The 23538-nt window shown below is 47.5% G+C and overlaps 1 protein-coding gene across 1 annotated transcript in view; it reads right to left on the minus strand.

Annotated features, from left to right (window-relative positions):
* Itgb5 (integrin subunit beta 5) overlaps positions 1-23538 on the minus strand; it is a 110299-nt gene that overhangs the window by 18747 nt on the left and 68014 nt on the right. The window contains 2 exon segments of the mRNA XM_021259554.2: positions 7648-8077; positions 17163-17297. Of these exon segments, the coding sequence (XP_021115213.1) occupies positions 7648-8077; positions 17163-17297 (565 nt within the window).

Genomic DNA, 23538 nt, shown 5'->3' on the forward strand with positions numbered 1-23538 from the left:
AAATTAGCCTGTTTCTAGGGAAACAAGCTCAATATAGTAAAAAGTGCATTAGAATAGGTTCTGCTTGCATTATTTTAACACCTGCCTATTCCCAAAGGCCAACTTGGTGATGTCAAATAACACACCTACTGGAGGGGCACGGGCTTGCTTAATGACCCGGGGTGGAGGTGGCTGGACAGAGTTAGAGGGCAACAGGAGGAGCTCTTGGAAGAAGGAAGAACTTCTTCCAAGCCTCCTAAAGCAGGCTGGCTTAAACCAAGGGAGCATTTGGGTCTGGGCAGAGCACAAGGGTCAGTGTTTGAGAGACAGGGACTCTCATCCTAAGGGCAACAGGGCTCCCTCCCACCCAACCCCACCAGAGGCACCGGGCTGCTGAGGCCAATAAGCAGCTTGTTAGAGCTTCTGAAAGCGCTGGTTCAATTCCTGAGACATGGAACAAAAGGAGCCGTAAGAATAACTGTTTCGGCCACCAGAGGTCTCTCATAGTTTCACATTTAAGAGTAGAAAATGTTCTAACATGTCCTATAATCTCAAGAAGCTAGTACCACTGAATCCTACAAGGCTGGGAGCTTATCTCTGGCATTCTCATGGTCTTCCTAGGGTTTTCCTTTGCTTTTCACATTTTACCGTATCCTTCACAAGCCAAACCTCAACACAAATTCTCCTGTTTGCATGGTTTCCTTTCTAGGTAGAGAGAAGAGGACGGCAAAGGAAGAATCAATGCTTAGATTGTTCCCTTTTCAGAATCACTTCAGAAGTTTCTGGAAGCAGGACTTAAGCAGTGAGAAGTCTTCAATACCAAAGCCAAGTCCAAGCTCAAAATGTTTCCCAAAACTCGTTTCTTGCTGTTCAGGATCTCTCAAAAGGCTGGATGGTGAAGGCTGAAGTTTACAATGAGTTGTATGCCCATTCCTCATCCCAGAAAGTTTCCAAGAAGTGGTGGAAAATTCCAAGAGCAACAATTTAAAAATTAATGCTGTGCTGTAAGCCCTGGTATACAGTATGACGCCTGGCATATTAGGAATAGTACTCAGCGAATTCTTGTTGAATGAGAGGAATGCAGCAACCTGCCTAAAACAAAACAGCCCCAAGTGAGAGGTCATTGCTGATATCATTAACTTCACTGTCTTAAGATCAGACACAGTTAAGCTCTGATTTTCCAAAGACCTTGCTAAGCACAAACTATAAGAGACTATCTGACCCCAGACATGAGCATGCTGGCTCACCTTGTGCATTTGTCTAAACTAAAAAATGCATTGTTTCTGCATGTGATCAAGCCCTACATTTTGGCACCATTTTGCCTCTCAAGTGAATTGAAAAATAGCTAGAAACAGATGGAATCTTAGAGAATTTTTGACTGAGGGAAGCTTGTTGAGAACTTTCTGAAAACAAACTGTTTTGATGTCCTGGATGTTTCTAATGCCCACTTCCATGGAAGAAAAAATTCTTGCAGCCTGGAGAGGCCAGGCAGGAAAATGTATTCAGTGCCACAGGTGATGAAGAACCATGCAAGGAGCTTTACATGCATTGCCCTATTTGATCCTTACAACCCTCTGGGGTAGGCTTTTTCTCCTTATTTGACAGATAAGAAAAATGGGGTTGAGAGAGGTTAAATGATAACCCAAGGTCACAGAGGAAGAAGGGCAGAGGCAGGGTCGAATCCAAGTGTATCTGCCTCCAAAGCTGTTTTCTTTCCACTCCATGAAGAAACCACGAAAGACTCTGGCAGAGACAAGGAGACACGGCTGTGTCTCTGTGGTGGTTAACAACATGGTGTCTGGCAGCGTTGCGTGTGTCAACACAGCAATCCTGAGGATCACGCACTGTCCCTGGCTACCCAGGTAAGTGGTAGCTATGGAAATATCTTCACTAATTATGGGTTTATCATTCCTTCTAATCACAGTTATGAAAAGTCCGGTAATGGATTCTATTCTCAAAGCCACTATAATCTGCATACTCCAAAATGCAACAGGACTCTCCTGGCCTTCACTGTCATGTGCATAGTGAGGATTAATATAACACCAGGTGAAGGAAATAGCTATGTGGGATGCTAATGCTCTGCCTGAGGGATTCCTTGGGGGAGGAGCATCCTTTTTCTGGAATATACTATATTTATATATTTATCTCTGCCCCTTTGCACATGGTCCCTTCACCTGGCTCACCCTGGGCAACTTAGTGAGACCGTCTCCAAAAGGTAAAAAAAGAGCTGCAGTAGAACATTTGCTTACCATGCATGAGGCCCTTGGCTCAATCCCAAGTCCTGAAAGCAAACTGACACATGTACAGCCATGCTGGCCCTCATGGGGGCTTCTGAAAAGTGTCCTGAGAGGTCTCACTGCCTCCATGTCTCTCTCGTGCCACCCACCCCCAGCCCTCTCTCTACAGGGGGAATCTGAGCACCAGCTTAACACTGTCCTATGCTGCCTGCTGCTTTTCTTGGTAGAAAATCATGTCCTTGAAGGCTCTTCTTGGAAGCCTTACTTAATCCCTGTGAATCAAGAAGTACTGTGAAATGTATCTGGATGTTGCCATGGAAGGTTTTTTATTTGGCAAGCCTTCCAGAACAAGGCCTTGGTCTCAAGCACCTTTAACTGCACATGTTCAACCAGAACCTGTGCTGGATGCTGCCTCTGTTGACCAGGAAGGAGGTCACTGGTGTCAGACTCCATTTTCTCTTTTTTATTTTTAATTATTTCACTTATTTATTTTTTGAGACAGGGTCTCGCTATGTAGTTCCAGCTGGGCTTGAACTCACTATGTAGCCCAGGCTGGCCTCAAACTCCAGGTGATCCTGTTGCCTCAGCCTCCCAAGTGCTGGGGTTCCAGGTGTGCACCATCACGCCCAACTTTTTTTTTTTTCCAGTACCTGGAATTGAACTCAGGACTTTGCACTTGCCAAGCAGGCATGGGGCTGCCGAGCTACATCCCTAGTCCTGGACTCCATTTTCTTATGTTTGGGAGGGAACTATAGGAGTCTCTTGACTTCTAGTTGCCATCTACAGAATAGAGATCATCTATTACTAGATAGATGGCTAGACAGAGATACAAACTTACTTAGATATACTTTTGTGATCTCACAGTCATGAGGCCAAAGGGTTTGGATCAAAATTTTCGATCCTATTTGATTTAAAAATCCCTCACTATACGAAACCCAAGAGTAGCCTGAACATTAGCTAACGTTTCAATATGCTCCAGCAATCATTTCATATATGCTGAAAGCTTGGGGGCTGAGACTCAACAGTTTACTACCACAAGAGAGGGACTCAAATCCTGAGAGAGGAGGCACTGTTTGGGCACAGAAACCAACAGAGAATAACAATGTTTGAAAAGAAACTTTTATGACACTAAAAACTGCTGAACAGACCACCTCCTACTTCTCTCTTAAGGGTCACCACTTTGAGACTTGAAAGAATAGAAACCTTCTATAGCCCCACGAAACTCCTCTTACACACATGGAAACAGCCGTGGACAGAACCATTCTCTACGCTATGCTGCTTCCAGAAACCAGTGGGAGACCTGAGAGCCCCGAACACACATGCATTTTCACGACGACCATGTCACAAAAGTAGTAACAGAGCTGTTCAACTGCTTGCAGAGCTGGGCCTGACTTGCTTCCCTACTCATGTTTAAGGTGAAAAACCTGCGATCTCTTGCATTTTCCCCAGGTCTGGATTTGGGCAAGGGACAGGACTAAGTCCCTCTGGTGGGAAAGAAGAGAAGCATAAGTTGCGTCTCTGAGGTGTCCTCTGCCTCAGCCACTTCTTCAAGTGTGCCTCGTAGCCCTGATCTGAAGACACCACAACCATATGATCCTCTTCCAGACCAGGCTCCGGAAGAAGGGGTGAGGACTGGGAGGGAACAAGAGGGCAGTGGCCCATTTGGGCCAAGTCAGCATCTTCAGCAGTGGAGCCATGGTTGGGAAATAGGCTTCTCTCCCTTGAAAACCCCAAATGCAATAACAATCCAGGGGCCGAAAACTGACACACAGAGACCAATAGTGGGAGCCCCATGCTGAGCCTGGGTGCCCAGGCATGCGGGATGGAATTCCTCCCCTGCCACTCACAGCTGTCTCCAGGAGTGAGGGTTTGAGAGACAAGAAGTGTGGGGTGCTGAGCAGACTGCGCGAGGGGCTGCTGCAGGAATGTGCACCATCGGGTCCTGCCTGGAGCTGGGCTCAGTTGTGAGTCCTTCTCAAATTAACAAACACAACAATGACCTCATTCTAGAAACTATTTTCTGCAAGATTTGGATAGCTTCACATTTTAGCTGGTTGTGGCTTGTTAAGTGAAGGGGTGGGAGACGCCAGTTGGGGGTTCGATGGAAAGAGTCAAAGTGCCCTCAGCAGTGGTGTACCAAAGCAATTCAACTTCAAGTGCTTCCCTGGGTGTACTAGTACAGGAAAAAAGCAAGATACAAAATTATATCCAGACATGTGCACACACATACAGACACACATAGCCATGTTAATTTAGAAAAAAGTTTGGAAGTAAAGAAACTAATTTCTTAAACTATGAGTGGTGCGATTATGCATGATTTAAACAATTTCCTCCTAGCCTTCAGAATATTCTGGACCTAACAGAATCCTCCAGCTCTCTGGGAAAGCCATTCTCTTGCACACACGGCGTTGGAGGGCACGCATGTGAAACAGTGAAGGTGGAAGAGGCCCTTGACTGGTTTGCCAGATTGCTGGTCCACATTAATCCAGCTCACCAACAAAGAGGCAGGCAGACAACACAGGCTGACTGCACAGCCATCAGCTTCCCCACATCTTCAGTTTTTTTTAATGAATGTGTACAGCTTTTCCAGTGGGCAGACACATCCCATCCCATCAGTCCCTGGAAATCAGGGAGCTGAGCCTCAACCCCTGGCTTCTCTACCCCATGACCTGTGAGAGTCTCTGGACACCACAGTGTTAAACAGGTGGAGAGAGAGCAACAGAGGAAGAGTATCAAGGGCTTTTGAACACAGGGCTTGGGAGAATCCTACAATGCAAGATGAACTCAGAAGAACTGTGGGTCCTGGAGGCTGAACAAGAGTGCATGTTTGCTTGGCCTCAGACAGTCCCGCTTCCAGAGTGAAAGTTGTCTCTGTGGAGTGACACTCATGCTTCTGCTAGTGACCACCTGTGCCAGCGGGGATGTGCACTCTATCAGCCCTTCACTTGCCGTCTCCTTCAGCTCTTACAGTGACACAGCACCATGTGGTTGTTGGCTTCGTTTTAGAGATGGAGAAACCAAAAAGCTAAGACAACCAAAGTCTCAGGCTAATAAACTATGGAGATGGAATCTGCAAAGGCAAATTTGCTCCGAGGCAATGTGGATACATGTAGCCTTCTGGGGTGAAGACAGTCACCCCAGAGGGCCATTTTTGGCTCCTTTGGGGGAAGAAGGGATGGCTCTGGGATGTCTGCTCATGGTTCTTTAGAAGAAATGCATTGCTGGGCAGGGGATGTAGCTCAGTGGCGCTGCACCTGCCTGGCAAGTGTAAGGTCTCGATGGGGGGGTGCGGGGGGGGGAAGCATTGCTGAAGGTCCATAATGAACACAGCCAGTCTTCATGAGCTTTGATGTAGCTGCCAGGTAAATGGAAGCCATTCTGCCACACTGGCGTTCCTTAAGTACAGCCAGGCTAAGCTTGGCACCAGCCATGGTTCTCTTAAGTGTGTGGCACTGACTCAGTTGGGAACCAGCATGGGCGGGACCTCCTTTTGTGCCAGGTGATTTGCTAGGTGCTTTCCACACTGTCTTCGATTTCACAAAACTCCGTGTCCAAAGCCCCACACCAGCATGTGGTGTTAGGAGATTTAGGCCCAGGCCTGCTCTTGAGCCCACACTTTTCTGCTACTTAAGACAGAACCACCTAGCTAATGCCAACCCATCACCACCTTGAGAGAGAAAAGAGTCAACCCCTGTTGCAATGTCTGGTGCCTCAAATCCTAATTTTCCACCCTCCTTCTTCTATGACCTTCACATGTCCCACATTTTCCAGGGCAAGTCCAACTCTGAGCATTTTGGCCCCACTGCACCCCTGGGTGTACTTGTCGTCTCCTGGTGAGGCATTTCTTCCATGGAAGGGTGGGTGCTTCTCCCAGGATGATGCACTGTTTACCCGTCTGCTTCACCCGAGCATCATCATGCTTCATCTGCACAGGAACTCTAAGCTCCTTTCGAATCAGCCCTTCCCAGCTGGAGGACCATTCTCTTGGAGGGAATTCTAGAGACCACAGAAGAAACCCCAGCCCTGCCTCCAGTCATTTTGTTTTTATCTTTGCAGGTGTGGCGTTGGATGGAATGGCCCTTTTAGAACTCAATTTTAATGAACTCACAATGGGCAACGCCAACTTGTGATTTAACAGGAAACAGTGTGAAGTCCTGTGTTTAGATTTAAGAAATCAGGCCTCAAAAGTCACATAATAAAAATTCAAAATAGTAATCACTTCTTGGTTGTAAAAATAAAAACAAACTCAAGAGTATAATGTGACTGCTGAACAGAAAAGTGAGCGTACTATAGGATACATCAATGTCAGGTGAGTGCCCAGATCACAGAAAGCAAGTACTTGGCTGAGCTCTCCTTGAGGTGCCCTTATCCAGAATGACAAATGCTGTGGTCCATCCTCTGTGGCACGCTTATTAACAAGTGATAGGACCCCTGAGAAGGGAGAGATGTAGGGTCCAGCCTGGATAAGAAGAGAGGACAGAGAAGCATGCATGTGTTCAGCTGTCTGACAGGTTGCCCATGTGAAAGTGGAAGTTAAGAGCGAGAAGCAGCGAGAGGAAATTACTGAGATGCAAGTTTCTGTTCGCTATGAGGAGGAACTTCTAAAACCAGAACTGCAGCAGGCCAAGTAATGACCCCATAGATGTCTACACTTAATTCACGGCACCTGTGCCTGTGACCATATATGAGAACAGGCACTCTGCAGATGTGAGGAAGTTAAAGAGCTGGAGATGGAGAGACTTTCCTGGGTCATCCTGTGGGTCCCACAGAACCACAGGGGTCTACAGAAGATGGGGCAGAGCCTCAGAGGGGAATATGACAACACAAGCAAGGTCACACTCAGTTAAGTACCCGAGGGTGCTATCTGAAGAAGTCCAAACCCAGGAGCAGAGGCAGCGTCTAGTGGTAAGGAAAGAGGCAAGGAAATGGTCTCTCTCCTATACCTTCTAGAAGGAACAAACTGGGCTAAACACTCAATTTTAGCCAAAGAAGATCCAGGGAAGACTTCTGACCGGTAGAACTGGAAGAGAATTCATTTGGATTATTTTAAGTCACTAAATTTGTGGTGACTTGTTAGAGCAGCAGTAAGAAATGAATGCAATGTGTGGTAAGAAGGCAGCTGCAACCAGATCCAGTGAGCTCTGTCCAGAGGGCGACGAGGGGCAGACTGAGCATCAGTCCTGCCTTAACTGGCAAGTCGGCTGGGTGACGGCCTCTGACGGAGTCTGACCACAAGGCAGTGCCTTGTTTTTATGTTCCTACACAAGTCCCCACCCCTGTGCCCTCGGTAGGCAAGGCTTGTCCACGGTCTTCACCCAAGACAACTGTGGTTGTGACATTCCCACCACCACTGAGGAGAAGGCAGGGTTTAGGAGGAGGAGGTCCCCACAGCTTCTGGGCTCAAAGCAGAAGCCTGGCTGGGGACACCTACCTGAGCAGAGGACGCCCTTGTTTCTGGCACAAGAGAAGTTGTCACACTCGCAGAAAGGTCCGTAGATCTTCCCGAACTCACTCTCAAAGCAGGAACACTGGTTGCAGCTGCACTCACCGCGCCCGCTGCACAGCGGCTTGCCCTCCGCCTCCCGGCACAGGTTCTGGTACACGCTCTGGTTCTCCCCCTCCTGGCACTCACACCTGGTGCCCAGGTAGCTGGGGTTACACTCACACAGGCCACAGACATAAGTCCCATTCCTGCTGCACCTGGTGCTGTTGGGCTCCAGCCTTGTGCTGCAGCTGCACGTGCAATTGTAGGTGACCACCACCCGCAGGCTGTCTCGGAAGCCCACAGGCCGCAGAGTGAACGTGTGCTCAGTGTGTCTGCTGGGGCAGCTCCAGGCCTCCACTGACACTTCAAAGGATGCCTGGACAGAAGGGAGAGAGGGGACATCGAGGTCCAGGGCTTCCCAGACACCCATGGGCACAGCCAGAGTGAAGTTTTCTGCACACAGTAGAAGCCTGGAATGGCCGAGGAGAAAGAGACCCTGGGACCAGCAAGCTCCCTGACTCCTGGAACAGAGAATGTCCAGGTGTGCTGACACTCGATGGGCACTCTGCTCCGTTCTCTAACATTCGTGGTCTCTTAACATCCTTAAGACTCTGAGGAGAGGGGCTTCAAAGAAAGGCACTAGGAATCACTCAGGTTTACCTGGTTCTTGTGGTCCTTTCTTTTAAATTCTAGCTTCTCCTCCACCCACCTATACTCAGGACACCTCTCCCCTCTCCACTTCAAAAGCCATTCATCAGCAGAGATTTACTGGGTAGTGTGCTGGGTGTGGGGCCAGACGCAGAGGTAGGGTGGCACTCCTGACATGAGGTGCCAGGGTGGCAATCACCTGCCTGCCTCTCAGAACAGGGCTCCTTTCTGGGGCAGAAGGGTTGGGAGGACACCTGAGATCTGTTCACAGGTACCTCTGAACCCTGCCCCCATCCTGGGTCCCAACCCCACCTCTGGAAATAGTTCCCACAGTCACATCTTGCACAATCAGCCATGGCCCTGAGGCCTCAGGGAGAGTCATCGTCTGATGAAACATCAAGCAAAACATGGAAGTGGTTCTAACTTTGGAGCTTCTCATGGGATGCCTTAGAAACTCACAGCAAGGTGGGCCACGAGGCCAGGGGCCTGCGTGTGGATCCAATTGCCCACAGAGCCCTGGAGCAGGCATTGTAAATACTGTGGAGATGCCGCAGATGGCCAGCATGTGCAGAGGAAATGCCATGGGAAAGCGTGGGGCTCTCCCTACTCCCCAAACAGACAGGCCCAGCCCCCTCCAACTGACCCTGCAAGTCTGCGCCTGGATATCTTCATTTTCCAAAAGGCTCTCTAGCTGAATATGAAGCTCAGAATGACCTAGGCACCCCTGTTACCTATTACTATTCTTACTTCTATTATTTGGGTTGGAAAAAAGGTGATCTTTAGAAAGTCATCAAAAGCTTGCTTTTCTAGATACTCTTCGGGTAATAACATTATTTTTGAGAACACTAAAAATACTTGCTTCTAAAGATTCTGTATTTCCCCCTTACTCTAAGATCTTTACTTCTAAAGGGCTTTCCTCAGATTCTGTAACATCAGGAAACACCCAGCTCTCTGGGTCCTGGAGAAAGTCCTCCCTGATAACAAACCAGGGCCCCAGAGGCTTGACTGCAACTCTGGCCAAGAACAGGGCCAGGACCCAGGGTGCAGACACTCTGGACTGGCCCTACCTCAGGTCCATATCCATGTGGGGGGAGGAGAAGGAGGCAAAGGGGAAAGACTGACAAAAACTAGTTCAAGGCTGAGTTCCAAGGCCTGAGGCGTAAGGTGCTCAAGGTTAGGAAAAGGACAGGGCACACCTGGCGCTGAAATCCACTGACAACCTAGATTGAGCAGCCCCCGGGTGCCTACTGTGGACCAGCACTGCGCTGAGCACTCCCACAGTGTCTCCTTTATGTACCCCAAAAGGAGGCTCCCTCATTTCAGCAGGGAGAGATGGGGTGGAGGGATTATGAATTGGCCACAGTCCCACAGCAGTGGAGGTGGGGCTCGCCTGGAATGCAGCCTGTGTTCTCCTGCTCACAAAACCTCCTACAAGTGGGATGGGGTAGATGCCCATGCCAAGATCACCTCAAGGTGACCCCAAAGTGGTGGCCAGAGGTTTCCCCAAATCCTTCTTCCTCGGCTGGGAATAATCTGAATGTGAGAAGGAGAGGAATGAGCTTAAGGCACCAATGGGGCCATCTGGACTGCAGCGGGGAATACAGCCTTGCAGAAGCCAGACTCCTGCCCGCTCTGGGGCCCAGAGAGAAACAGTGACTTGCTTGGAGCTATTGATTCCCAAGGCTACAACTTGCTGGACCTGCTGAATGAAGTGCCTCAGCCCAAAAAGCATTCTGTAGGTCTGGAATCAACTACAAAGGAATGACCAGGACTGAGAGCCACAGGCGCTTAACTACTGAATGACCACAGGGAGTGTTTCCTGTGAGCATAACCTTCCCATGCAGATTGGCCTGCGTCACGGGACACAGTAAGGAAGGAGGGAACTGAGTCTCCCGAGTCTTCCGATCCTGGGGTGAGTGGAAGTGTCAAAGGAGCCTCTGAATCAGGACCCAGAATGCTCACACTGTCTGCCTGACTGGCTTTTAAGATCCTGGGGCGTCCTGGGCCAGGGCTTGGGCCATGGGGTCCATCAGTCTTCCCTGCCTTCCCCATCCTGGCCTTCAGCTGGCGGCCTGATAATCAGGGAGAGGCTCCCTTTATGCCACCAGGTCTTAGCTCCCGCTGGGCCCAGGAATGCTCTGAAAAGCACTGAAACAGTGAGTAGATCAGTTTGCTCACACCTCCTTTCAGAGTCTGTCTTCCCTATTGGATTAAGAAAGAATCCAGAGATGCTGGAAGGCTAAGGGAAATCGGTTTCTCTGAGTCTCTCCCCTGGCAACTGAGGATTCCAGCTCAGCACTGATAGGGAAAGCTCCTCAATTCCTGGACACTTTCCAGTCCTTCACTCCAAGACTCCAGCAGAAGGTCACAGGTGCAGCAGACTCGTGGCCTGGCCTCCGTGGGGTGCTCCCAGCTCCCCAGAAGGGCTGCTGGACCAGTCCACCCTTTCCAAAAGGCTGCCAGCCCCCTACCAAACCCCCAACCCCAGGGCTACACAGATGCCAGGTCCACTTAGATCTCGATAAAGACCTGGGCTCAGGCGACAGAGCCCAGAGCAGTGAACGGAGCAGGGGGGTGGGGGAAGGCGTGTAGTGAGGCCAGGACGGGGCTCACTGGGCCCTTTGTGCTGGGCATTACTGCTGGCCGCACAGCTAGCCACTCGCATACTGATGTGTCAAAGCCAGTAAATGAGGATGCCGACTCCCAGCAGCCGGGTTCCCTCGCCTGTGGTGTTTGGATCAAGGGAGGGGAATCAGAGGAGCACCTAAGCCCCAGTAGAAGAGAATCTCACTGGATTTGGGGCTTCCAGGTTTATTTAAGGAAGACTCCCCTTTGAGAACATCCTTGTCCCTCACCTCGTGCCAAATCTGTTTCTTGCTGAATAGATGCCTTAACCCAAGGAACCCAGGGTAGCCATAGAACCACTGCCTCTGGAAGTGATCCTAAGCTGCTACCTGTTCTGTGCCAGCTTCTGCAGGAAGCCATTCCTCCAAGGTGGTGAGATCCACTCAACCCAGCTGCCCAAAGCTGTGTGTCCTTGTACCCAGGCCAGACCCTGAGATCCCTGCTGACTGGTGACTCCTGCCTGCTTTTCCTAACCCCTCTTTTACCTGGTGAACCCCATACTCTTCAGCAGGGCTTCACATTCCTGCCCACATCTCATCATTCCCTGACTTGTACTTAGTTCTCCCAACTCACATTACTCAAGAATAGAACCTATCTGCCAAACAGTGGCCAGACCCCTAACTGGGCACAGATCCTACCAGTGTGGCCGGGGCCAGCTACTTGCCCCTGGGTCCCCAACCCTCTCCTCTCCTCACTACAGACATCACAGGCTGCTTCCACCTGCAAAGGGAGATGCTCACCGCACCCTGCAGCCTCGCCTTGTTGCTCACCAGTGGGAGTACCCACCTCCCCTTCCCTGCCTCATCCACAGCACCCTCTGCCATGGGATCTCTTCCTCCTCAGGACTCCTGCAGGGCCACACCATCTTTGTCACAGCACTATTCACCCTACTTGAGGTTGATTCATTTACGTGGTTACCTTGTCCACTGGACTCTGAGCCCTGCTTTCTGCCTCATCTTTACGTCCTGGGTGTGCACAATATCCAGCACATACACATTTACTAAATTTGAGTGGGTCAGCACAGTCACTGGCAAGTCCTGAAACATGTCCTCAGACACATGTCCACAGTGACATTATTGAGTATTTTGCTCGGTAAACAGCTGGTTGGTGCAGCCCAACTGTAATTCGCTTCTTCAGCCCACAGGGATGAAAAATTAGCCTTTTGTAGCCAGGCTTAAAAAAATCTCATTGATCCTAGCAAGTGTATCTCCCTCCGCTAGGGGGTCAGAGCCAAAGGAAGTTACGGATCCCCCTCTTTTGGTAAAAAGGTGTGGGCAGGGCCCAGCCCACGCCAATACTGGTTTTCTGGAGTTTGTGCTGTGGAGTCTTGCTCAGAAGGGCCGGAGCTTAGTTCAGCTGCTGTCTTGAGGTTCTTATAAGTTCTGAACATGGACGAACGTTTTCATTTTGCACTAGGATCATGGGACAGTGGTCCCTGGATGGTGAGACAACTCCAGGACAGCGAGGAGACACAAAGGGCTGGCATGACGCTTGATTCAGGGCCTGCTGCTGTTCCAGCAGGGCCGTGGCCATTGGATCCCACAGGGGGAGCTGCCGAAGGGGTCCCATGTGGGGAGAAGCTCCTTTATTACTGCTTCAAGCGCTCTGAAAATCATCCCAATACAGCAGTGATTCTTCCTGTTGTGACACCTGATATCGAAAATCTTTTTCTGATTTCTGGACGATGTCTATTTTTGGAGACACCCCAGCAAAAAGCTAAAGCAGCATGCCAGAGTGTCCGTGTGTAAAGAGCAATGATGCCACTGCACACTCCTGTCAAGCTCCCACTCGGGAAGTGCATGCAGTCTAAGGGGACAAGCATGGGCTGGGGCACTGGCACCCCGATTTCAGTCCTGACAACTGCAACATACTGGCAGTGGACCTTCTGGCCAGTTTCTTGGGCTCCCTTTGAGGTTGTATTTATTTTGCTCATTAAAATGAGAAGTAGAGGCTACCTTACAAAGCTGCTACAGGAAACAGAGAAAACTGCAGTGAAGTCCCTGCTGCCATTGGGTGGGCTACAGATGCCCAACAAATGGCGACGCACAGGACCCCTCTGTGGTCAGGAGGCTGTGCTTACCGAGTGGATTCAGTCTGGAGTGGAAACGTTGTGGTTTGGGTTTTGACTCTAAAGCCTACTAGTGGGGTGAGTGTGGGCAGGTCAGTCCCATCCCCATGTCTCAGGCTGCCCATCAGCAGGAATGTAGCACTCTGGTCCACAGCCAAGCTGGTGATTGTGTGAACTGAGTGTGGTAAGGGACACATGTGCCCCCAGTAAACTGCCCTCTCGGTGAAGGCTCCTGTCTATTATCAGACTGTGTCCTGAAACATGTCCTTCGAGAGAGGGTGACAGGACAGGACTGGGAGCATCCTATCTGACCCAGCTGTTCCCCTCCTAAGTATCTTCCTGGAAGAATTCAAGACATCATCTTGCAGCAATCCATGCATACTCATGTTTATAGCAGCATAATTCACAATAGCTAAATCTTGGAAGCAACCTGTGTGTCCATCAAGAGATAAATGGATAAGGAAAATGTGGTACTCCAGTGGAGTACTACTCTGCTATAAAAAAGGATAAACTTGAGGCCTTGGTAGGAAAATGGATGCATCTTGAGACCATAATGTTAAAGTGAAATAAATCAGACACACAAGCTTAAATGTCACATGGGTTCTCTTATATAAGAAACCCAAAATATAAAGCACAAAATAAAAGATAGGAGGGGCTGGGGATTAAGCTCAGTGGTTTCGCTGCCTGCTGCGCAAGCGCAAGGACCCAAGTTCGATTCCCGGTACCAAAAAAAAAAGATAGATAATAGGAAATAGAGAGATAGACCTTTTGCCAATGGGAAAGGGACCAAGAGATAGAGGGAGAGGGGAAGGATGGGAGGGAAAGGGATGAAAAAAGAACTGAAGGTATGTAATGTACATGTACCAGTTCCTCACAAGGAATGTAAACATTGTGTACTGCAAACATGTATTAATAAAAACAAAAATTGGGAAAAAAAAAGAGAGAGTGGGGCTAGATGAAGGTGGTATAGGGTGCTGGCTATAGAACCAGGAAGCCCTGGCTTGAACTTTCACCTCTACTTATGGCTGTGTCACCTTGGGCAATTAATCCCATTCTGTGTGTCCCCATTTTTCTCATCTGTCACCATGGGTGCTGATGTCCTCCTCACAGGTGGGAACGCAGAACTATTCACACCCTAGTCTGCTTAGAGCCTTTCTTGGGACTAAATGTATTTATCCCTTAGGATAAATAGGGAATCTCAGAATTCTTATAATGATTTTCCCATTTGTGCTTCAGGCAGCAATTGGCTGAAGTTTCCTGCTTCCAGGAAGAGCTCCATTCTGACTTTATGGTGTGATTATCAACAAATACCACATCCTTTGACTTCTCTGGTTTCTAGCCAATTTGTCAAGATAGCTACACCCCCTTTTTAAAAAAAATCTGACCATAGAACTCCATATGTAGTCTGACACTTGGGAAAAAAATAATGGCACCACAGTCTCTGGGGTTTCACAAATACTTCTATTAATGCAGCCCAATTGGCGTTCCTTTTTATTTCACTTTATTTCTTTTTTCCAGTACTGGGGACTGTACCAAGGGAGTGCTGAGCTGCATCTCCAGCCCATTTAAAAAAAAAATTGGGGGAGGGGCAGGGATTTAGTTCAGTGGTTCCGCCGCCTGCCTTGCAACTGCAAGGAGGTCCCGAGTTCGATCCCTGGTACCAAAGGGAAAAAAAAAATTTTGAGACAGCATCTCACTAAATTGCTCACTAAACTGGCCTGGAACTTGTGATCCTCCTGCCTCAGCTTCCTGAGTAGCTGGGATTACAGGTGTGGGCTACCACAGCTAGCCCGTCTACCCTATTTTTTAAAAGCAACACTACTTAGGTACATTTAACATTTGAGCCAAGACCTATCAGAATAAGTTTTTAAAAATTCCTGTCAGACCCATGTTCTTCTTACACTATTAATATTCTGAGTGGAAACACAAGATTTAATCCTGATAACTCCAACCCAGCTCAATTTTGAAAACAATTTTAAAATACAGGTTCTGCTACTTTATAAGAAGCTGTTTCTCCAGCTCTGTAACCTTCCCACATGTGATAAGCAGATTTCCTGGGAGTTCAATGTTGCTAACAGTAAACAGATGCAAGACACCTGGAACCTCAGTCAGGTCCTCCCCACAGAGCGCTTGTTACCCAGCTGACCCTGCCTGACTGTGCTGTCCTCAACCCTCAGATTTGTCCAATTACAGGGTGTCAACAGGAATCCTCAAGGGCCCTCCCGAAGCCTGGAGTGGTGGTAGTGGTGGGGTGGGGGGTGTGTGGGGTGTGGGGTGTGTGGGGTGTGTGTGTGTGTGTGTGTGTGGGTGGGTGTGTCTTTGCACACAGCAACCCATCCTCTCCTACTTCTCTCCTATTTTAACAAAAGAGGTCCTTGTTTGGGTGTGTTTCACCCCCATTCTTCAGTTCTACAAACACGGTGCACTGAACATTCCACCTAATGACCCACAGAACTCACTCAAATGTGGTTTCTTCCCCTTCTGCCTCCCTCCATTTTCATTACTGTCTCTTTAAACTCCATGATTTTAAGGCTTTAGTGTTATTTTTAAAAATTCATCTCCATTGAGTAACCATTATAATTGTTCAAAACAACATAAATACATTACAACTTCTGAAATTATTAAAAATAAAAAGTAAAATTTTACTGGCCAGCTCTCTTTAAACAGATGAGGCCTTGGGGCCGGGGACTTAGCTCAGTGGTTTCGCCACCTGCTGTGCAAGCACAAGGACCCAAGTTCAATCCCTGGTACCAAAAAAAAAATTAAAAAAAGAGAGAGATGAGGCCTTTCACCCAAGTAGTTGATACATATGGTAAATATTACTTACAGCTACACAAGGCAGGGATCACTATCAGTTACATTTCTCGCTCTGTTGGTACAGACTTAAGCACAAAAAATTCATCTGCATAGGGCTGGGGATTTAGCTCAGTGGTTCCGGTGCCTGTCTCGAAAGCAGAAGGTCCTGAGTTCAATCCCTGGTACCAAAAAAAAAAAAACAGACAAAAAACATTCATCTGTATAAACAGGAAGGAAGTTTTTCATCTTTCCTGAAGGCCTTCTGATTAAATGCCATAAAAGTCACTTGTAATGGCTTATCAGACAACTTGTTTAGGCCTTTTTTCAAGTTTGTTAAAAGCAAAAGATACTGTGAACAACCTTCTGAGGAAAGGATCTGTTACTTAGGCAGGAGCTCTGCACCCTCTCAAGTTCCACATCATGCTCTGAACTGTCTGTCTGCTGGGGCAAGGCGTTCCAAGATCTGAAAAGGGTGAGAGGTTTGTCTGTGATCTGAGAAGCGGCAAAAGGCCACTGTGAGAGCAGTGAGATGAGAAAGGATCTGGGGAGGAGAGCGGGAAAATCCCAGACCTGCTGCTGAGCACCCATGCAGCTACACCCATGTCTCCCTGAGTCAGAGGAAGTTGGCATCGTTGCTTCTGAATGCCCACAGAGTAGTTACCTATTTTTTTTGGTACTTCGGATCAAACTCAGGACCTTGCACTTGCCAGGCAGGCATGGTGCCACTGAGCTACATTCCCCACCCAGGGATATTTTAAGGTCCTTATAATTTTTCTGTTTACAGCCGGTCTCTGAAGTGTGGGAGACAGCGTTCCTTCCTTCACTCCCTTTGTTTTCTGGCCAGTGGAACAGTCAGTGGGTCTCCTGCAGTGGGCACCTCTAGAAGACGTGTGTACAGCCCTCCAGTGCCACTCTGCACGGGTACCTGTGTTCCAACTGCTCATGACTCTTCCCTACTCCAACACTTGAGTGCACATAGCTGCACATCCTTACATGTACCATTTACACCCATTATCTGGTGAGGCAGCTGTTCCTGATTATATCCCTGTAAAATGAAAAGTAATGGTTCAAAACACCAAGGGTACAACGTCAACTTGAGGAATCCACAGGTTTGATGCGCTGAGGCCTATCTTTTGACTAGAGCTCCTTAACAAATGAACTTGGGACTCTGAGCACATAATGCAAAGCAGGCTTGGGAACTCCCCAAGATGCTGCACTGGAGGACTGAGCACAGGGGTCTCTTGTGGTCACAAGGGTTACCAGAATCCAAAGACTGATGACCAATGCTACCAAGAGCTCACTGAAACCAGTAGTGAGTACTTACCGTGTCTCCGATCTTCAGGCCCTCACACTTCCTCTGATTGGGGTAGGAAAGGCCATCCTGGCAGGTGGCAGTGAAGAAGAGGTTAAGATCCTCAGGCTGATCCCAGACGGACAGCTCCACTTTAGACCGGATACTCTGAACAGAGGGAGAAAATGAAACCTGAACCATTTAATAAAGGCTACCGCTGTTACCAACGTGGTTTTCAGATGCCCATGTGGCTTCTATCTCTGGAGGCTTAAGCCAAGGAAAGAGCCAGCAGGTTTGGTTCCCTGCCTTCCCTCATCCCCTTCCTTCTCTCTATACCCAGACACCATCTTGGTAGACCCTAGACCCGGCTTGAGGTCTCTTTCCGTGAGCTTAGACAGCTGTTAATGGCCTACTGACCAATAACATTATTATCTGCACAAAGGGGTCATGTTCTGTGTCCTCTTATCCTCAACCTCCCCTCGAGAGACAAGCAGTTCCTGAAATCTTACCATATGCTCTCCAGGCTTCCGGCCTTTCCACCTGTCCAAGATTCCACTCCTTTGCCTAGTGGTTCTTCTCTGTTTCCCCTGGCTAACTCTTACTATGCTGCAAAACCAGTTCAGCAGGCACTTTCTCCAGCCTACAATCCCTCCTACTCAAGCCTATTCCCCATCATGAATGTGAGGTCCACATCCGTGAGTTGGAAACATTATGAGAAAGTTCAATCTTCTGTGTGGATTGTTCTCAAGGCAGTGCATGAAACAAAACACAAGTCAAAAAGATCCACTGGAATAGAAAATTGCTCATTGGAGTACAAGTTGGTACAGCCCTTTAGAAAACCATTAGGTACTGTCCGCTAAAGCTCAGGCCAACCTTAGATAGACCTAGCATTCACCTAAGGATTATACCCAACAGTTGTATAAGTCACCAAAAGACATGAATGAGCGTGTTTACAGCAATGCAGTGTGGAATAGCTAGAATCTGGAAACTTAACAATACCTATCTATTGTAGAATGAATTGAAAAAAATATTGCAGTATGTTCACGCAACAGAGTACCTTACAATAGTAACACTTAATAAAATACAACTATACGCAATGACACTGATGAATCTTACAAATGTCACAAAAGAAATGAGACACAAAGGCTTACTATATAATTCTATTTATAGATTTAATGACATTTTGGTCCACAACAGACCACATATACCATGATGGTCCCGTAAGATTAAAACAGAGGTGAAAAAAGTCCTATTACACAATGTTATGGTTTGGATCTGAAATGTCTCCCCAAAATGCAAGTGTTGAAGGATTGGTCCCCAAAGCAGCAGTTCAGAGGTTGCACTATTGGTAAGTGATTGGATTTTGAGGGCTCTGACTTCACCAACTGACTAATTCATTGACCAATTCATAACCTGATGGTATTTTAAGAGGTGGTAGAAACATTAGGAAATAGGGCCTACTTGAAGGGATAGGTCACTGGAGGAGTGTCCCACCAGGGCTGTGTCCCGCAGCAACTTCAGCTTTCTTTTTGCTTCTAGACGCCTTAAGGTGAGCAGCTTTGCTGTGCCATACCCTCCCTACCCTGATTTCCTCCTCACCCAAGTCCAGGAGCAACAGGACTAAGCATCCATGGACTGAACCTCTGAAACCACAAGCCAAAATAAATCTTTCTTCCAACTGTTTAACTGAGGTATCTTGTAACCATGCTGAAAAGCTAACATACATAATATTTTTCTATTCCTTTCCTATGTTTAGATACACAAATACCATTGTGTTTAAAATGCCTACAATGTTGCCTGCAGTTTGTAGCTTTGGGGCTACAAACATACCATTCAGGTTTGTGGCCTAGAAGCAAAAGGATATACCATACAGCCTAGGCTACACCATTTAGATTTGTGTTAGGACACTCATATTTGTGCAATGATCAAACCACCTGAGGACATATTTCTCAGAACATATCCAATAGCTCTTGCTCTTGTGGTTTTTTCCCTTCCTTTTCTTTTTTTTTTTCCTGCTGAGCATGTACTGCTAAACTTGAATAAGTGAAATATGCAGTTTTCTCAACAAATTAACAGCTGGTTGAAAATATTCTCTGGAAAAAATAGTCTCTTCCTTTGCAACAAATTGTCTAAGTGCTTCTACAACTCTAAAAATACTACCCCTCTCAAATGCACTTCCTCTTAAGAGTGCCAGTCTCAAGTGGCCATGGATCACAGATGTGCCACTCAGCACACAAAACAGCGCTGTTCTGCTGAATGTGACTGGTTATTCACAGATCTGTCTTGTGGCTGCACTGTGAGCTCCAAGGGCTGTGTCATATATAGTCTCTCCCTGGGACTTAACACAAGTTCTTGTTAAATTAACAGACATATGGCTGGAAAGATGCATATTTTAACAACAGTTATGCTAAGGTGCTACGGTCAAGTAGAGGAAGATTACATTTATTTTTTAAAGGTAAAATTAAAAAATACTTTTACAGTTATATGTAAGTATGAGGATGTGATAAATGCTCTAAGAGGTAGGTTGGAGCGATGTAAAAATTATATGAAAATTAAAAAATGATATAAAATAGCCACTTGAACTACGGGAGCCTGTGATCCAGGGACAAAATGTTGAAGAGAATAATCAGCATCTCCCCACTGAAGTTTGTTGAACTTGCCACTTGGAAGTGTCGGGGGGAGGGGGGAGAGGGGGGTTGGCAGGGGAAGCATGAGAAATGGACTTCTATTCTACAGGTCACAGGATAGAAAACAAACCCTATGTTTTACTCAGGCTCTAGAATCCCAAGGCATGAGCTCTGACCTGAAGTTTGCATTATTCCTGCTCTCAGCAAAGCTTCTGGAACCAGAGACTCTTAAAATGCTGTAGGTGAAAAAATGCTGCAAGTGGCAGGAACTGTGGAGATGATTCAGTTCAAACCTCTCATTTATGTGAACAAAAACTGAAGCCAAATTTGGCTGCCAGAGGCAGGCAGAACAGGAGCAGGCCGGTCTTCCCTTCTCATGGCCATTCTAATCCACACCTCATGGAGATAAGACCCAGCTCTCAGACGCTGGAAAGTGTGGATCAGAGGGTTATATTCTGGTCATAAGAGTGTTTCCCCCCAAAGGATTATGAGCTGGGGGGTGGGTGTTGTTTTATTGTTGTGGTGTAACGTGATGCCTGTCACTCACTAGGCCATTAGTATATATTTGTGGAATGAATTACAAAATATAGTAGAGGACCACAGTCACAGACAATCAGTTCTCACATAGAAGAGTTATGTATGACTTTTGAGATTCAACGAATTCTCATCAGACTTGCCCCTGAAGATGGTTCCTACTCCCCATTCTAGGCAAAGGACACAATGTCAAGACTGTCAAAAGTTTATTAAAGGCTATTCTACTACACACTCAGTCAGGTTAGGTCACATCTGTACTTGCTTTAAGTCAGACCAGCTGTGGAATGGGTGGAGCAGACTTTATGGCAACAACCGAAGAAGAAACATGTGCTCTGCTAGAGGAAAACACACCACGGGCTCTGATGTCACCCTCCACAGGCAGCTCTACTGGTTTCCAGCTCATTCTTTTCTCGCTCACTTTGAAAAGAGGGATCTGCGATTTCTTTCCGAGCCCTGCCTCCCCATTGTTAGTGCAGCACATTGCTGTCATCTGTGTGTGTTGTGTGTGCACGCACATGTGTGTACCCAAGACCTGGCAGCTGAGCTCCCTGGGCAAAGCTCCATGCCACCAAACTCCCTTGCGAGGACTTGGTTATTTTTCACACTGAAGAATTTGGCACAACAAAATGTGTAAATCCAAGAGTTGAAAATTTCACATTATAAGAGATGTGTACAGCAGACTGTCTATAAGACATCAAGGTCCACATACACTTTGCCTGTTGCTCCCTCCACAGCAGGGTTGAATACAACAGTTATTTCATCTGTTACATACCCTCCAACCCCAATCTTCTCAGAATGCCTCCAGTGATCACTTGCCAGCCCTCCAGGGGAGCTAAAAGCCAATACCCAGACTTGGTCATGTGTTGCATGATTCATATGAAATCTACCACAAACTACTCCTACTGGAAGGAACACCAGAAATGCAACCATAACACAGGGCTTTAACCAGAGCCTGGCCAGAGACAGAATCAGGTGAAAGGCTGCAAGATAAAAAGTGCCTTGCTGGGCAAAGTCCACCCCACACACAACAATGTGGGCTTAAAGACAGGAAAATGCCCAGCCCAAAAGATAACATCAAGAAGATGGGTATCTAAGGAAAAAAGAAAATTGTTTTTCCTACTCTCTAGTCTTATACACTACTCAACACAACACTGCCAACACCTGGAGGGTGACACCTGCCTTCCCTCAACAAAATTCTCCATCAGACACCAGCTGGGTGCCCTGTAAATTCAATTCAGTTCTGACAAGTGTCTACCTGAGACAGTGTCAGATCTCCCAGGTTAAAGGCTCAGTCCCACAAGACCCCACCCGTGGCAGTTTTGAGCAGTAGATTGTCACCTACACTTCTGACCAACCAGCTAGAGATCAGGGTTCCCATAGTGCCCTCCTGGAGTTCCATTAATGTGCTAGGATGGGCTCAAAGAGCACAAGGCCACACCTTACTGGTGTTTACTGGCATACTAACCAAGGACACAGTAAGGGATAAAGATGAACACCTGGTGGAACACAGGCAGAGAGCCAGGTGTGCAGAAGGGGAACAGTTTCCATGCCCTCTCCAAGTGTGTCGCCCTCCAAGAATCTCCACTGTTCAGCAGTCGAGAAGCCTTTGGCTTTTTAATGGAGGCTTCATCATATAGGCATGACTGATTACATTTTGTCCACAGGTGATCAACTCAACCTTCAGCCCCTCCCATCCTAGGAGGTCAGCAGTGGTGCCAGAGTCCAATCCTCTGATCATGCTCTGGCCTTTCTGTGGCCATCCCATCCTCAAGCTATCCAGGGTTTTACCAAGCCAGGACGCCCCCATCCATCAGGGAACACAGAGGTCTTAGGAGCTCTGTGTTAGGAACCAGAGTGAAAGACCAAATACTAGGACACTAGATTCTCCGACTGCCCCTAACTATAAGGAGCTTCATGTCAGGAATCGGGAGCAGAGATCAATGTGTATCTTCTTATTACTGCACGGTATTACAGAGCACTAACATCCCAGCGTGGCTTTCACCAACTAGACCTTGCTCTGAATATCCTGCAGCTTCACATTTAATTTATTTTAAAACTTCAACTGCAAAGGGGCAGAAGTAGGGAATTACCAAAGGTCACAACTTTTGGGACTGATGGACATGTTTAATAAACTGATGGAGTAATGGTTTCACAGGTGTATACATGTGCCAAAACTTACCAAGTTGTAAAATTTAAATCTGTATGCTTTGCTGTGCATCATCATACCTCAATAAAGCTTAAAAAAATTTAAATTGAATTTGAATATTGTTAACGGTATTCTAGAAATTGTTCTTTTTTTTTTTAAGTTGAGTTTCCAGTGTTCATTCATAAGCTGTATGCTTTATTTCATAACATGTTTTCTACAGAAGCCAGTCAAGCGATAGTACAAGGTCCCCACATTTCTCAGGAGGTTTATCCCAGGTTCCTGATGTAGCTCTGGCCTGGTAAGATCATTTTCTCTACTAATCTCTGGTCCCAACTTCTCAGTGGCAGAGAGGGCTTCCCACTCCTCTCGTTTCCCTTTATTGCTCACTGATCCCCCAATCCCTGGATTTCCATTAAGAAAAGAAATTTATATACAACGAATCCTGTTCAGGGCCAGTGCCACAAACCCCAGAGAAAGAACACCACTGAGAATTTCTGAGATCCACCCAGGGACCCAGTAGCCATGCCTTGTGCTTAGCTTTTGGCGTTTCCATGCATAAGCACAGACACAACAGCCGTGAAATGCTGATGACAGAGAACCCTCCTGGCAGACACCGCCCAGCCAGCTTCTGGCACAGTGTATCATGACGCCCAGAGCTCTGCCAGGTCTGAGCTAGGAGCTGCCTGGGGGATGGAAATGTGGACGTGGTTCTTCCCACAGATGCCTTCAAACACACCACAGAGCCCAGACAAGGCTCAGCCCGTCTTCGAGAAGGCCCTGACTCAGCAGGAGCTGCTGCTGTCACCCTCCCACAGTGGCTCCATTCCCACAGGAGGGGTAAGGACGGCAGGGCAGGGATTTCGGCTCTCACTCTGATTCCTGTAGTCAGTGTCCACCAACCGGAGCCCCAGAGACTCAAAGTGAGAAACATCCCTTGGGAAGAGGGGACCCTGCACACTCACACTCACCCTGCAAGCCCCTCTCGCTATGTTACATTTTATCTGCTGTGCCCAGGGGACTGAGTGTAACGGCTCTCCTTCCTGAAACACAAACCAAATTACTCCCTGTGGAACTGAAAACCACTATAATGTAAATTAATTCG

This window comes from Heterocephalus glaber, unplaced genomic scaffold, assembly GCF_053883595.1.
Source record: "Heterocephalus glaber isolate CG9 unplaced genomic scaffold, H.glaber_assembly_v1.0 deba00000122, whole genome shotgun sequence".
NCBI lineage: Eukaryota > Metazoa > Chordata > Mammalia > Rodentia > Bathyergidae > Heterocephalus > Heterocephalus glaber.